Genomic DNA, 17,018 nt, shown 5'->3' with positions numbered 1-17,018 from the left:
TGAAGCTGAACGATTTGGAACACAAACGCTGAAAACTCAGAAGTAATCGCTTCTGTTTTTGAATGTGCCTTGGAAGTTGAACAGCTTCCACTGCGTGTTTTTCCATTTTTTCAATGGATTTTGCCGACCATCCATTGATCCTTGGTTTTCAAATGTTCCGGAAGTCGAACGGTCTTCTGGAACGGATTACATTCGAAAACCAAGGTTCCACTGTACCAAGATTTGGCAGAAGCTTTCTTGGTTAACCTAGAGTATTAGGCTTTAGGCTAACATTCAAACTGCTTTTTTTTTATTTGAAAAGCAAAATACCTTTCTTTCTCTTTCTTTCATTTCATTGTGCTGGGGAAAGGGCATAGAAGCCTTTGACAGTGCTCTGGTTTGTCATGTAAATAAAAGTTGAATTTCCCCTCTTGCCTCACCTGGACTTTCCCTTTAGATAACATGAAGCCAGATCATGTGCATAAAATGGTTAACTGAAAGTCTGTGGCCTCCAGGCAAAGATTTCTTTTGATCTCCTGCCCCGCACCCACACACACCCCAATTATCTTTTGTTTTCTTCAATGAGGCAATTTGTGGGTGAGCAATTATATCCACAAACTGGTAGGTTTGAGCACTAAACTCAAAGCTCAAAGAACGGACTTCGCCCTGATATGAGAATTTGAACAATGTTTTCATGTGCTGAAAGGAATCTGTTTTTCATTGGGGTTTTCTCAAACTGTGGCACGGAAAGGTGTGTGGGGATGGAAACCCAGAGGGGAATGGTAGCATCTAGAACAAGCATAGGCAAACTTGGCCCTCCAGATGTTTTGGGGCTACAACTCCCATCATCCCTAACTAACCAGTGGTCAGGGATGATGAGAATTGTAGTCTCAAAACATCTGGAGGGCTGAGTTTGCCTGTGCCTGATCTAGAAACAGATGGTGCCTTACCCCTCCAAGACCTCCGTAAATTTCAACGTAATTTATATTGCCCTTTCCTGGGGAGCTGCCTCTGTACCAGCCTCTTACTTGCTCACAGGAGCTGAGATGGCTTTTCACCAAAGATAGACTAAATTCTGTACAGTTGATGGAGTTTAACAAATGTTATGGGGTTCAGTATGGGCCGGCTCAGCATTGCCATTCTGGATCACCAAAAATAGAGGATCTGGTATGCTTTTTATTGGAGTGTCCTTTCTGTTGAGATCTGAGGATCTGCTACCGTGAGCCCCTTAGTGTTGGAATTACTAATAACAGCTCTCCTTTCAGCATTCATTCTGTATTTTTATCTTGTGGACTGCTTTGAGATCTTCGGATCTATGAATCATCATTATCATCAATGTGTATTGGCCGGAGAAGATTATTATGCGACATTTAGGACTGTGAAATTTGTTCCACTGGCTGTAGGGAGGCGGAAGACACTTGCCATTTGAGATGATAATGAATGTTAATACATGTTGAGCAGTAGTAATGGAATAATTTTAATGATATTTTAGCATGGTTCAAAGTATTTTGCATGCACCTGCTTTGTTGCTGCTGTTTTAATGGTTTGTGTGAATGGCCTTATTGACTAAATGAGCAATAAGCTTTGTGAATCAGAGCATACAGTGTGGGTGGCGCTGTGGTCTGAACCACTGAGCCTCTTGGGCTTGCCGATTAGAAGGTCGGCAGTTCAAATTTCTATGACGGGGTGAGCTCCCGTTGCTCTATCCCAGCTCCTGCCAACCTAGCAGTTTGAAAGCACGCCAGTGCAAGTAGATAAATAGGTACCACTGTGGTGGGAAGGTAAACAGTGTTTCTGTGCGCTCTGGTTTCTGTCACGGTGTTCCGTTGCACCATAAGTGGTTTAGTCATGCTGGCCACATGACCCAGAAAGCTGTCTGTGGACAAATGCCGGCTCCCTCGACCCGAAAGTGAGATGAGCGCCACAACCCTGTAGTCACCCTGTAGTCACCTTTGACTGGACTTAACTGTCCAGGGGTCCTTTACCTTTTACCACATGTGTCAGTTCCCATGAAAGAAGGCTATACTTAATTAGATCTGTTCATTGTCATGTGGGCACTGGTCCTATGCACAGGATGGGAATAACTCAGGCTTGCAACCTGACACATAGGAAGACATTGGAAGCTACCTTATACGGAGTCAGAGCACTGAGTGATCTAGCTCAGTGTTCCCTACACTGTCATCAGCTCTATGGGGTTTCAGACAGGGATATTTCCCGGTCCTCCCAGACGATGGCAGGGAGTGAACCGGGGGACCTTCTGTGTGTGATCTATCACTGAGCTGCAGCCTTCCCCCACAAACCACTGAGCTATGGCCAGGGGCAAGCTAATCCTCACGTTAGAAGAATTTGGGCCTTGTTCCTTTGAACAAATGCTTCTGTTTGAACAAATGCTTTTAAGCCGCTGCTTTGCAGTGTCAACCGAGGGCACTCTCTGCTCCTTTGAGTTTCATTCTTCTTAAATTGTTTGCTCAGCAACAGCGACACAGGTGGGCTTTTCTAAGGAGACTCCCCACCTGTTCGGCAGCAGCTGTTGCCAGCATAAACCGGGCAGAAAATTCCTGAAACTGTAGCTTAGTAATCACACATTGGTTTGCTGGAAATACACTGCATTATTCAATTTAGAAATTCCCCTTTGGCGAGCTGACAAGTAGTTTTTCCGGACATGTGCCACAGGCAGGATGAGTCATGGCTTTTCATTTTGCTTCCTTATTTCTCCCCCCCTCCGGAGCCCTTATTTAAAGTCTGTGACATTGGCTAACAATAACAGAAGTGGCTTGGGAACGGCCTCCTTCAAAACTCTCTTAGAAGAAGGATTCTTAACTTGCATATTCACCACTTTTTCATTATTATTATGCGCTTGCAGGAATTTGTCACAGTCTTGGTGCGAGACCCTCGGATAAAAAAGGAAGACTCCTGGCATTCACATATAGACTATGAGATCTTCATTCATGTAAGTACACCAGCTACAGGGAAAATGCTTTTGCATCACTTTTGCCCATGTCCTTTGATCGCTGTGTACATATGCAAACTGTGCCTTACAGCGCATGAGACAAGCGGTTTCTTTAAACTGATGTCTGGGGGGGGGTGGGGTGCTGACCCCCAGTTCAGGGGCCCAATCAGCCCCTCCAGCCCATTTTTCTGCCACCTTCCCTCCCAATTCCACCAGTTTTGGTGGCAGCAGGAAAAGGAAAATAAAATAAAATAAGGGAGACACAGCACTGTGGCGATCAGTGTCTTGACGCACACGATCCTTTCCCTGGTTATCAGATCTGATGCGATGCTTTTGGTGGCTCCACATGCCCTTGAGGTTTAGCTGTGGTCTCAAGCCTTTAATGTGGCAGGCTCTGACCTGTGGAACTCCTTGCCAGTAGAAGTTTGGCCATACAATCCAGAAAGGGTCCCTGCCAGCTAGTTCTTAACCCAACGGTGTCTGATATTTTTTATTGCAATGCTGTTTTTTTAGTCTGCGTGCTGCCTTGTGATGTTTTCTACGAAAGTGCCAATTATGCCTCTGCCCAGTATACCTGAAGGAGTGTCTCCACCCCATCTTTCAGCCCGGACACTGAGGTCCAGCGCCGAGGGCCTTCTGGCGGTTCCCTCACTGCAAGAAGTGAGGTTACAGGGAATCAGACAGAGGGCCTTCTTGGTAGTGGGGCCTGCCCTGTGGAACGCCCTCCCATCAGATGTCAAGGAAATAAACAACTATCTGACTTTTAGAATACATCTGACATTAAAACATCAAACATTAAAACTTCCCTAAACAGGGCTGCCTTCAGATGTCTTCTAAAAGTCAGACAGTTGTTTATTTCCTTGGCATCTGATGGGAGGACGTTCCATAGGATGAGCACCACTACCAAGAAGGCCCTCTGCCTGACAGATGACCCCCTCAACCTCTGTTTAAAAACCTCCAGTGGAGGAGAAGCCACCACCTTTCTTCAGATGCAGAAAGGTATCTGAAGTCAAAAAGAATACATTTAGAGTCCTTGGGAGTGTTGTTGTTTTTTTTCTACTAAAACACAGGCAGTTTTATTTAAGTACATAGGGACTCCGGCTTACTCCAGGCCCACAGCGGGGGGAGTGCTGTTTCGAATAACTTGATATTTTTGCTAAGGCAGTTTATTATTGGGTGTTTATTGAATCCTGTACCCTAGTTTTACCTGCTTCAGATGTAATGGCCAAGTCTGAAGGCTGCAGCCACCCTTTTGAATTTCACCCTCTTGTCTGAATCCACATACCTGCTCTTTTCCCACACGTCAGTTCTTTTCATCTGCTCCTGGTTTGTGCAAATTACATCTTGCCCAGATCTGATTTCTTGGAATAAATTTGGTGGAAAGAAAGTGAAGTATTATGCACAGAAGTGTCATTTCTGATTGTTCAAGCTGCAGTTTGGAGAATAATCCTAACCCTTCCTTTCTCCCTGTATTCTGGAGTTTGATATGTAAGGAGAAATAATCTTCTTGGTTTAATCCAGTATGCTAGTGAGACTAGGAAAAGCAATCAAGTGAGTGATAACACGGGGCATAGTTTCATGAGCAGGTGATGCATTTTATCTTTCAGGCAGCAGTTGGGTGACTGACTTGGTCTTGTGCAGCAGCTATCGCTGGCATCCGTGATAATTGCATTGTATTTAATGGAACAAGATAAGGACATTGGTGGAGACATAGGGAGGCACTTAGACTTCTAGGAGTAAGAATCAGGATGTTGGATGGGCTTTAAAAAAAATGTAGGCTTTAATAGTTTGGTTCTGTCGCTACACACAACAGCACCCACAGTCTTCCTCAAACTTTACATGTATCAAAAGAACTGTGATGGAAACATGGCCTTGTGCTTTAGATGCTAATTATTTTAACCTGGCAGTCACATGCAAAGATGTTCCCGCGATCTGATTCAAGGTTCTCCTGGATTCTCTGTTTAACTGTGGATTGTTTGGGATGGGGTGAGCAGATTCTGGGCTGGGAACTAAAATCCTCTTTGGGACCAAGGGAATTTCTAGGCCTTGGCAAGTACATCGGCTGAAACCTCCATGTTTTCCACTTGAGTTGCAGCTCCACCAATTTGCACTATTCTGACATTCAGGGGCAGTTTTAGAAGGCACTTGTTAGGTGGCACAGAGGCCTGCGGTTAAGAAAGGGGCCTGCTGAGCATTTGCTACCTCGCCATGCCTTGCACTCCTCCTTCCGGCAACTTCTGAAGCTGAGCTGCTGCCGGACATATTGTGTTGCTTTCCTTTGGACCACATTAGCGAGGCCGAGGTCTTGTCACGTGGACTGCCTAGGACCTCCATACACACTGCCCAGGTTTGCTTCCCAGGAAGGTCACTTTACTGCCGCTAGTGCAGCAGTTTGACTTCACCCCCAGAGGCACACTCCATTGGATGGATGCAAACAATGAAGTTCTTGGGTATTGGGAAGGCGGTGCATCTTCGAGTCACGATGAATAAGTCCTGTTTCTTTACAGACAAACAGCATGTGCTTTACGAGGAAAACGTCTTGCGTCCGGCGGCGCTTTCGAGAATTCGTGTGGCTTCGCCAGAGACTTCAGAGTAACGCAGCGCTAATGTGAGTCAATGTCCAAATGTTTCTGAAGCTCGCTTTATTAAAGTGTGCACCTAGCCTTTTCCCTCTCCCAGAGGGTAGGTTAAAATCCTCATTCTTTTTCTGAAAGAGGAATAGGAAATACAGTGGTACCTTAGGTTACATATGCTTCAGGTTACATACGCTTCAGGTTACAGACTCCGCTAACCCAGAAATAATACCTCGGGTTAAGAACTTTGCTTCAGGATGAGAACAGAAATCACGTGGCAGTGGGAGGCCCCATTAGCTAAAGTGGTGCTTCAGGTTAAGAACAGTTTCAGGTTAAGAACGGACCTGCAGAATGAATTAAGTACTTAACCTGAGGTACCACTGTATAGCCTTGATCTAGTGCTGGGGGCGGGGGGTGGGGTGGGAAGAAGCGCTTGATCTTTCTTGCCTCCTTGTCAGGACTGGCCCTACCAATAGACAGAGTGAAGCAGCTCCCTCAGCACAGGAGATGTTGGGCTGGGGGAATGGCGATAAAATGCTGGAGGTTGTGCTGTGTGTGCCACCTGCCTTGCCCCCTAGCCTGCTTCCCTCAGGGCAATGAAGGGCGTGCTCTGTTTCCAGTGTCGAAATAAGATTCAGAGGCCAGTTCAGTTGGCTATTGCATGCAGGATGTGCAGGGCTTTTCCTTGTCCTTTGCCTTGGGCAGCAAAATATCTTGGACGACCCTGCACCATTAATTAGTGTTATATGTTTGCAGGGTTGGGAACGTGGAGAAGAGGGAAGCAAAGGCTTCCATTCAGACCATCCCTGCCTTTCCCAAGTCTCTTGTGCTATTAATAATATCCTGTATTATTTATGAAGTCCTTGTCGTTTCGCTAAGTGCTATGCAACAAAAGGATGCTGAACGTTTTGCTAAGTGCCTGGCAAATAATTAAAACAGACAGGCCTCTGCCAGAACAACTTAACATATTTTTTTTACATGGCACAAAGGAAGGAGAACATTTTGTGGATGAGGTACAGAGGAAGCTACAACATCAGTCACACATGAGAAGGGTACCCACCCATTCAGCAATGCACATGCAATCCCAGTTTAGTGTGGGTACTGTGGTGTAAACCACTGAGCCTTGGGCTTGCCGATCGGAAGGTTGGCGGTTCGAATCTCCGCGACGGGGTGAGCTCCCGTTGTTCGGTCCCAGCTCTTGCCAACCTAGCAGTTTGAAAGCATGCCAGTGCAAGTAGATAAATAGGTACTGCTCCGGTGGGAAGGTAAAAGGTGTTTCCGTGCGCTGCTCTGGTTTCGCCTAAGCAGCTTAGTCATGCTGGTCATATGACCCAGAAAAACTGTCTATGGACAAATACCGGCTCCCTCGGCCAGTAAAGCGAGGTGAGCGTCGCAACCCCAGAGTCGTCTGTGACTGGACTTAACTGTCAGGGGTCCTTTACCTTTACCTTTTAATCATGAACAAGCTGTGATTTTTCATTCTCATTTGCTGGCCATAGTTTGTCAATTCAGACATCGCACCAAGCCATAGCTGAGCTCTCTTAACTATGGCTTTGTGTGCTGTCTGAATTGAGCTACTGTTCTTATTAAGCTGGCTTTGGTCATCACACAGATAGCACATTCAGAACACTCCTCTGCCGGTGAAACTATGGTCTTGAAAGCACATAGGGCCACCACACCATGGAAGCCAAGAGGTCTGGGTCAGTGCCTGCATAGGCCATATGTTTGGGAACCAAACATATGTCACCTTGTTTTCCAAGATGGAAGAAAGCTGAGATAGCGATGTTAAAAAAACATAATTGCTGAGGGAGGGAGGAGAAAAGGATAGGAGAGATACCGCCATCTAACACTTCATGTATCAAATGAAGGAGAGTGTAGTAGCCCATGGAAGCTGTTGCTGCAGTATTATCAGCTAATATTTAGCTTCCCCTCAAACGGTTCATAGCTTTTGCCGCAACAAGCGAACATGGCTGCAACTCTGAAGTTTGCTGTCAAAGTGTGTGGCTATTAGCTTTGCCAGGTGTTAAGTCGTTGCCCATAGAAATCCCAAGTCAGTATTGTTTCATCTGAGTTCAGCAATCCTTTTAACCAGTGCGATTTATCTAGAAAAAGAGGTGTTCACCACGAACGCCTCCCTTGTTCTCTTATAATGGCAATGGCGCCCACCTAAGAGGTGCTGAAACTTGAGTTCCGGCTGAAACCCCCCCCCCCCCCCCCCGCTTTTAACAAACAAACCCACAAAAGCCATGTTTTATCCATGTTTTTCATTTTGGGCTACTCACGCTTTCTGGTTTGTGTGTGTGTTTTAAAGACAACTGCCAGAACTTCCAGCCCGAACGCCCTTTTTCAACACCAATAACCCCCAACACGTGGACCAGCGCCGACAAGGCTTGCAGCAGTTCCTCCAAAAGTGAGTGCGCTTTCTTCTTCTTCTCGTTGGGTGGTTTTCATGTTTTAATGAGGTCATTAATTTCCGGGGTCCTCATGCCTTGTACACGACAGCCACCTTGTGGCCACAGTTGTGCATTTGCACAAGCTCCCAGGTAAGGGGCTGCATAATGTGGCTGAGATGCTGAGCACACTCTGTTTCCATTCCTGTAACGTTTTGTTTACTCTGGGATCTCCTCCCCCTTTTACCCTTTGAAGCAGCACTGCGTGTATGTATGTTTTTCTTGAAATGTGATACTGTGAAGAAACTAAATTGCCGCTCTCTGGTGCAAGCTCAACAGACGTAAAATAGGCAAGAGGCTTAAATTGTCCTTTTTTGCAGCACAAAGAATATTAAAGCCTTACTTAAATAAAGAGGCAGCGTATGTATTGTGTTTGGTACTGTATTGTGTTTGGTGTTTATTGTGTTGTGATTAGGATTGCAGCATCAATGGGAGTTTCACGGCAATAATTGCTCTTTTTTAATATTAATTTTTATTAGTTTTCCACATTTTAACAAATCCATCCAAATTATTTAAATTTAATACACCCCCCCAAAAAATAATTAGGTTTCCCACTCCCGTTAACATATGTCCATTACATTCCTGATATTATTGCTTCATTCTTCTTCTTTAATCACCTTTTCAACCTTATGTTATAATTGCTTTTTTAATATACCTGCAAATTAGAAGCATAGTCCTCAGATTTCATAAGAACATAAGGCAAACGTGCTGGATCAGGCCAGTAGCCCATCCAGTCTAGCATCCTGTTCTCACAGTAGCCGACCGGATGCCTGTGGGAAACCGCCAAGCAGGACCCGAACACAAGACCCACACTCTCCTCTTCTGTGGCTTCCAGCAAGTGGTATTCAGAAGCGTTGCTGGCTCTGATTGTGGAGGCAGAGCTGAGCCATCATGGCTTGTAGCCATTGAAAGCTTTAATCTGTATGATTTTGTCCAACATTGCCTCCTGTGGCAATGAGTTCCACAGCTCAACTATACACTGTGTGAAGCTGTACTCTCAGTTCTGAATCTTCCAGCCTGCAGCTTCTTTGGCTGTCCTTGAGTTCCAGGGTTGGGAGAGAGGGAGAAAAACCTCTTCTCTGCCCTCCTTCTGCATGCCAGGCATAATGTTATAAAGGTCTATTGTGTTAACTTTTCTCTAAACCAGTGTTTCCCAAACTGGGGCCTCCAGCTGTTTCAGGACTACAGTTCCCATCATCCCTGACCACTGGTCTTGCTCGCTAGGGGTGATGGGAGTTGTAGTCCAAAAAAACAGCTGGAGACCCAAGTTTCCTGAGCTCTAAACTGAGAAATCCCCAATGGTGCAAGCTTTTTTCATAGGGGGATTGCTCCATCTCTGTGATCATTTTGGTTGTGTCCAGCAAGCATGCGGCTGCTGTCGAATCTTCTCCTTTGGAATGGTGAAATCGATTAGTAACCCTCTTGAAAATCAGTGGTGCCACCGTGGTCGGACTTGGGGCAGACGTCTAGGGCTCTGCTCAACAGAGCTTCTTAACGCTGTTAGACCATTAAGTCCACAGTGGTCCTAACGGTCACATCCTGTCTACAGGCTTCCTCTACAGTGGCCATCTGTTTGGCCACTGAGAGAATGGGATGCTGGCAGGGCCAGATTTAGGTTTGATGAGGCCCTAAGCTACTGAAGGTAATGGAGCCCTTTATATGTCCACCTGTCCTTTGTCACAACAAATTGTCGCTGCTTTTTGTGTTGAATATATGCTACATGGTAATTTATGGACCTAATAGGTATCTCAAGCCATTTGCACATAACAAAGTAGTATTTTATCAAAGTAATTGTTGAACTTACATTTTGGAAATGCCCATCCAGGTTTTTTCCCCTTTAAATTTTTTGGGGGCTCCCAAGAGAGTGGGGCCCTAAGCTATAGCTTGTTTAGCTTATACATACATCCAGCACCAGAGCTCCCCATATGTTCTTATATAAAATTACGACGAGTGTAAATCCATTCACCAACCCCTGTTCACATGACCAATCCATTATTGATGGCCGTTCAGCAGTTAAAAAGAATCTTGTTCAGGTCTATGGGCCAACACTTTTTTCAGCTGTAAAAACAATCCTATTCTAATACAGTGGAACCTTGGTTCTCGAACTCAATCCATCCCAGGAGTCTGTACGACTCCTGAAACCATTTGAAAACCAAGGCACAGCTTCTTATTGGCTGCAGAAGCCTCTTGCACTCAAGCGGAAGCCGCTTCAGGTGTTGGGCTTCCGAAAATGTTTGAAAACCAGAACACTTCTGGATTTTCAGTGTTCGGGAGCCAAAACGTACTTGTACCAAGGCATTCGAGAACGAAGGTACGACTGTATTGTATTATTGGTATTAGAGGCTGCGAATAGCACTGTCTTGTCATAATGCTATATAACTACACTCATTTTTTTTTTTTTTTTTTTTTTTGCTATTGGCATGCTCAAAACAGTTTATTTTTGCCAAAATAAACCTCATTTCATATTTGATTCCCTGTCCCCTCCACACCTTTAGCTTCTATCCTGTCCCATAAAGCTTCCCATAATTTTTCTTCACCGCAGTGAGATTACCTAGGAAAGATCCAGCGAGGGAGAGCCCTGATGTACTCTCATTGCCTGCAGCTGCCATTTTTTACTGGCGCAGAGGACTCTTATTCATAAGCAGGATTTATAACGTCTGGGAGAAACAGCTAGGATTATAGCTCCTGTTACAGTGTTTATACAAGCATTCCCTCCCATCCTGTGGCCACATAAACATCAGTGCGCTGATCGTCTGATGGAGGATCTGCCTTGGGGTATCGCAAACTGGAAAGGCTGGGGAATCCCCCATCTGTGCAATGTGTAGTGAGGGGTGTGGGGTCCTGTATTTATGTTCCTTGGCTCGTGGGTTGAGCAGGAAGATGGAAGAGGAGAGAGTTGCATTGTGTAATGGAGCATAATTCATAAATAAGGGATTCCCAGCCTTTCCAAGGTGCAAATTCCCTGGAAAGGGAAGAAATGCTCAAAATAAGCATACCGATTTTAGGCCAGAGATGTAAGAGAACTATTACAGCCAACAGGAAAATTGAAAGCATGTTCCTAAATTAGAATTAAGAAGCCTCACTCACATAAGAATAGCCTCTGAATTGCATAATGCAATTATGTGGCCTTCTTGGGCACCCAAACTGTGCCACTTTTGAGATCAGGACCCCGCCCCATCTAAATTTCCTGATCACAAGCCATTTCTCCACCCACAAAACCCTTTTTTCAGTGCCACAGTCAACTGAGGGCCACAAAACGCCCCTGGATTAACCCAAGGGGCCATCAGTTGCTCACCCCTAGAAATACATACAAGACTGAATAGCATGAGGGATACCTGTATTCATGAGACAACTATGCAGACTGGTTTTTCTACAGTGAATATAGCTTTTAACTATTGTGCGGGGTTGGATCAAATGTTCCCACGGTTGAGGTTTGCGGGCTTGTGGACAGAGGTTCCCTGCTTGCCAAAGGTCCCTGGTTTCAATCCCTGCCCTCTGCCTGGATCCCTGAGGAGACAGAAGAACTAAATGGGTAGAAAGGCCTCTCCTTACATTTCAGAGGAGCTAAAGGTGTTCAGAGGCCTGCAGCTTTCCTGGCGAGCGGAATCTGAGCATGCCCTGCCCAGAATCTTGAGGGAAGGGGCAGAGCATGTCCCTCCACATTGGACATGCTCTGCTCTCCTACTTTGAAAATCTAAACCAGAGGCTGGGTTTTTATTAAAGTGAACGAGCAGGCGCTCCCAATTAATTAATTTTTATGCACAGGCTTTTTGTCTCTCTCTGCAGAGCCAGCGCAGCACCGACATAAAACGGTCTGCAGCTTTTATAAATAGCCGTGGCTGTTTCGGTGCCAGAAGCTGCTTATGGCCTGAATCTCTGGAAACACGGAGGAGGGCAGCGAAAAAGCAGCCTAGGGTTCGAGTTCCAACTTTCTGTGGGGCTCCCACTCCCCCAATGCATCTAGGAGAGGGAGGAAAGGGAGAGGTTCCTGACTAGAATGTATGCCAAACCATAAGCCCAGGCCCCACACAAATTTCTGTTGATAGTGTCTGACTAGGATGGTACGTCTACCCTCCTTGAACAGATGCACAGTCTATGAACTAGTCGGCAGTGTGAACTCTGGTCTCTTACGGGGGTTGTTTCCGTTTATTGGAGCAAATGAAAGGAAACCGCCCTTCCTAAGGGAAGTGGATGAAAGAGGAGCCCACCAATGTTGTGGAAGCTTAGGTAGGCCCATCGCTGCTGTCTCTGGCACGATTATACTTCCTTGTGTCTGCTGCCATGGGACAGAGGGCAGAGGAGCGAGCCAAGAATACCTGTTGCCAGAGGCAAAACTAGTCTTCTCCTGGGTCAAAGACCCAGTTTGGCATCCCATCCCCCCCCAAAAAAAACATTTCTGTACACACACACACACACACACACACACACAGAGGCTCAAGGGTGCTCCTCTGGCGGTTTCACACGGGCAACCCCCCCCCCCCCATTACGGCGCTGCCCATTGCTGAGAGAGGGAACAGGTTTTTTTAAAATGTACCAGATTTTCTGCGGAAAGGGTGAGTGAGTCCGCATAACATTGGGGGCTGTGGAATGTGTGCTGGAATTTAATGCCCACAACATCATGGGGACAGGGCCGGATTTAGGTTTGATGAGGCCCTAAGCCAGGCTTCCTCAACCTCGGCCCTCCAGATGTTTTGAGACTACAATTCCCATCATCCCTGACCACTGGTCCTGCTAGCTAGGGATCATGGGAGTTGTAGGTCAAAAACATCTGGAGGGCTGAAGTTGAGGAAGCCTGCCCTAAGCTACTGAAGGTAATGGGTCCCTTTATATGTCCAGCTGTCCTTTGTCAACAACAAATTGTCGCTGTTTTTTGTGTTGAATATATGCTGTATGGTAATTTATGGACCTAATAGGTCCATACACAACGCAAAACACTGTTGCTGTATGTAGGTTTTATTTTATTTTTTATCTTATATTTTGGAAATATACACCCAGTCCCCCCCTTTAAACTTTTTTGTGGGCCCCCCCCCAAGAGAGTGGGGCCCTAAGCTACAGCTTGTTTAGCTTATACGTAAATTTGGCACTGCATGGGGATACTGTTTCATACATTGGGGTCCTGCAGTCAGAACCCCTCTGCAAATCCCCTTTCTTGGATTTCTTGCTATTAACCACCTCAGGGGGAAAATTTGGATTTTAAAACAAAAATGGCAGTGACCCAAATTCTCCCCTAAACTATGAGGATGGCTATTATCCCCCCCCCATGAGATAAGTACGAAAGAATGCATTTGTAAATGCAAGAAAACCAAAGAGGGGTTTTCCAATGTCAGCAACAAACAAGGTACACTGTGTACAAGTCACTGGAATGATCCAAACAGTACACTCCAAATAGAAAACAAATCAATTCTCCCATAAATATGGAATGAAACTTCCAGAACTGGAACTCGTTTCATGCTTTTTCAACCAATGGCTGCTAAGAACCCCTTATTCTCAGTAGAGCATGAGACCCTTGATCTCAGGGTTGTGGGTTCGAGAACCATGCAGGGCAAAAGTTTCTTGCGTCTCATGGGGTTGGACTAAATGACACTTGTGGGGCCTTCCAACTCTATAGTTCTAGGATTGCCTCAATTCTCTGGAAGAATTTCTCTCTCTCTTTCTAGGTAGTGTCAGTACAATAGACCCTGAAAACATACATGTAATTTGTACGCTACCTTTTTTTACACATGGAAAGCTCATTTCAGTTTTCAATTTTGTTAAAAATGTTATTTTATTATTATTTTTTGCATTATTATTTTTTTTGTAAACTTTATTGCAGCCTCCGTTCCGCGAAGATTCCTGCTGAAACATCTATGTGTGTGCATTCAATAGAGGGCACCAGAGCACAGGCTGTGTTTGCTTGTTTCTGCGGTCTTGTTTCGCCTCCTCCTCCGCTCCCTCCCTTCCGCTGCCTTCCCATCATAATATGATGTAAATGGGCTGAGTAAATTTGTTGAAAACAAAATCAGAGTGTTAACCTTCTGCACACATGCAGGCCTGCATCTGTCACTATATTGGGTTACAGAAGATACAGGAAATCTTTAGTTAGGATTAAGTTGCGCAGCTCAGCCATATGCTCTCCTCCAACAGAACAGTGTGTAATATACCTAATAAAATCATGTTGAAAAGAACCAGATTTTGGCCTCTGTCCAAACAAGACCAACCACATGTTTTGCCTTTATTAAAACATACTTGTTTTTAGCTCGGGGAGGAGAAATTCATTCTGATTTGTTCATCCTGAGCCCTCTGCGGATGGTCTAAAAGCAAACATCGCAGAGATTACTTTATGCACAAACTGTTCTTCGGAGGAGCCAAAATGTGGGTTTAGGCTCCCGTTCCAGCAGAGATTAGGATCTTAAAAGCCTCTTTGTATGCAAATGCCCCAAGCTTTATGTGAGCCGGGATGTTGACCCACGAATATAAGAAGCAACAGAGAGTGCCTCTGAGCATACGCAGACTGGTCTTCCCTTCCACCACTAGGTAGGGAAGAGTGCGGCCACTAAGCAGGCCTCAGGCCCTTCATGGGTCCATACAGGTGTGTACGAAAATGTAAAATCTGTAAAGCCCTTTGATTGTATCCCACTTTAATAAGAGCATTGAAGCCTCATATATATCTATTTGTTCTTCTGTAAATTCAGGTGCTCTGCAGGTGTTGCCATTTTGGATTTGGCTGGTAACGTCAAACTGCAGTGTGAAAATTTAGCCCTCTTTCTCCCTGTCTCTTGCCCTGGGGTGTTTTCCTTGAAAGATACCCTGCTCCCATCAGCCAGGTTAAAAAAAGGAAAAAGGTAAAGGACCCTTGGACAGTTGAGTCCAGTCAAATGCAACTATTGGGTGCGGTGCTCATCTCTCTTTCAGACCGAGGGAGCTGGCATTTGTCCACAGACAGCTTTCTGGGTCATGTGGCTAGTATGACTAAACCGCTTCTGGCGCAATGGAACACCATGACAGAAATCAGAGTGCACGGAAACACCATTTACCTTCCTGCTGCAGCGGTACCTAGTTATCTACTTGCACTGGTGTGTTTTCGAACTGCTAGGTTGGCAGGAGTTGGGACAGAGCAATGGGAGCTCATTCCGTTGCGAGGATTTGAACCACCAACCTTTTGATCGACAAGCCCAAGGGGCTCAGTGGCTTAGACCACAGTTTAGACAACCCCCTTTTTTGCTGATAGAATGCAGAAGGATAATGACTGTGTTGGCTATCCCTACTAACTCTCACTGCTGATATAAAGGGTGGGGATTTCTCCCTGCCAAAGGGGGGCTATACATGTAGAGACCCTCCAGGCAAAGGGGAGGTCCTGACTGGGTCTACAGTAGCATGCATGCAGACCCCTTCTCGCATGTGCTGTGTTCCTCTCAAGATATGAGGCAGGCAAGCAAGGCATTTACATCTACTTGTGGTTAGTTCTGCAGCAAGCCTGCAACTTATAATCTTAGAATTGTAGAGTTGTAAGGGACCCAAGGGTCATCTAGTCCAGCCCCCTGCAATGCAGGAATCTTTTGCCCAATGTGGGGCTCGAACCCCCTAGTGCTGGGCATCATATATTACCCAAAACTGGTTTGAAGTCTATACTGTGATACCGGTTTAATAATTTTTGACCTGGCAATATATTGCAAAACATGGTGTGTGTGTGTGTGTGTGTGTGTGTGTGTGTACACCCGCTAAGCAAAAAACACAATGTGGGGAAAAACTCTGAAGCCAGCCAATGCCTCTACATAACTCCATCCTTCATTCAGACATTGTGATATATCGGTATATCCTGATGTTTAGCTGGTGATATATCACAATGTTGAAAACCAGACATCGCCCAGCCCTAGAACCTGTGACCCTAAGATTAAGAGTCTGATGCTTTACTGACTGAGCTATCCCAGCATTTAACTTGTGCACATTCAGATTTATGCGCCTGGCAATAATAATAAAAATAGGGCACAGGCATCCAGGAAAAAAGACTTTGGCAGTCCTTCCCACTATTGCACCCAAGGTCTTTTAAGGTGATTTTGACATTAGGCATGATTCCCAGAACATAACCCCCGGGGCTTACTATATACATTTCAACTAGTAGACCCTCTTAATGCAAAAAATATCGGAGCCCCACGGTTTATTTCACAATAAAAAGCTTGGGGGAAAGATGATTTTAGGGCATGTGGGTGAACAAAACCCATATTTCAGTTCACAGGTTGACTCAGCATTGACATGTTTGCACTGCCAAGTCCCTGTACCTGTTGTTTAAGGGGCGTCTTTCTGATTTATTATTTCTGGTCCCTTCACTTCTTTCATAACCTCCAGATGGCACTGTTAAGCAGAAAAGAGAATAACTGTAAAATAACGAGCCTAATGCAAAATAAAATTGGAAATTGAATTATAGCTATTGGGGTGGGGGCAGGGAACGAGGGGGGGGGGAAAGAAGGTAGCCTTGAGGTGCTGACCAAGCTGTGCTTTTATCACTTCTGTTTGCTGTTCCCAAGTGTTAGGTTACCAGCAAGTTAATAACAGGGCTTTGTCGGTTCAAGGCTTAGCAGAATTGCACTGGACACGAAATAAAGCTAAAATGAATTTCTGTCCAATATCATTGACATTAGTGCTCATTACTTTTGTGGCGCAACGCCTCAAACCATCAGAAATCAATTTTAAAGATTACCGATTATTTTATAAAGAAAATAAAATACATTTCAAACAGCAACAAAGCAGTAACAGAGTATACTCTCATGAACAGTGACTTAGGCTTTAGTTGGGTGGCAAAATCAAACTACTGATAGCACCATTTTTTTATTATTATTACACAAAAAAACCTGCTGAGAACTGAATTGCATGCATGCGTGCTGTATTCAAAAGTCTTTTTTGTTACAAAACTCTGAATTTAAAAATAGGGATGTCAGTATGTTGTTTTTAAAAAATCCTTCGTTCTTCCTGATCTTGCAACAAATTTAGAGAGCAAACACTGATAGTTTCCTTTTTTTAAAAAAAAACAACAAACAAACCAATGCTACTGCTTTTTTGTGTCAATTATGGTTTGAAGCCATAGAAGCTACT

The 17,018-nt window shown here is 45.0% G+C and overlaps 1 protein-coding gene across 2 annotated transcripts in view; it reads left to right on the top strand.

The window, feature by feature from the left end:
* SNX10 (sorting nexin 10) overlaps positions 1-17,018 on the top strand; it is a 46,702-nt gene that overhangs the window by 24,492 nt on the left and 5,192 nt on the right. For both annotated transcript variants that reach the window (XM_083405210.1, XM_083405209.1), the window contains exons 4-6: positions 2,843-2,929; positions 5,437-5,537; positions 7,814-7,912. In XM_083405210.1, the coding sequence (XP_083261336.1) occupies positions 2,843-2,929; positions 5,437-5,537; positions 7,814-7,912 (287 nt within the window). The remainder of the gene's footprint in view (positions 1-2,842; positions 2,930-5,436; positions 5,538-7,813; positions 7,913-17,018) is intronic.

Source organism: Podarcis tiliguerta (assembly GCF_965153285.1).
Source record: "Podarcis tiliguerta genome assembly, chromosome: 12".
NCBI lineage: Eukaryota > Metazoa > Chordata > Lepidosauria > Squamata > Lacertidae > Podarcis > Podarcis tiliguerta.
The sequence above is the reverse complement of the archived record's forward strand: the minus strand, read 5'-3'. Positions and strand labels throughout refer to the sequence as shown.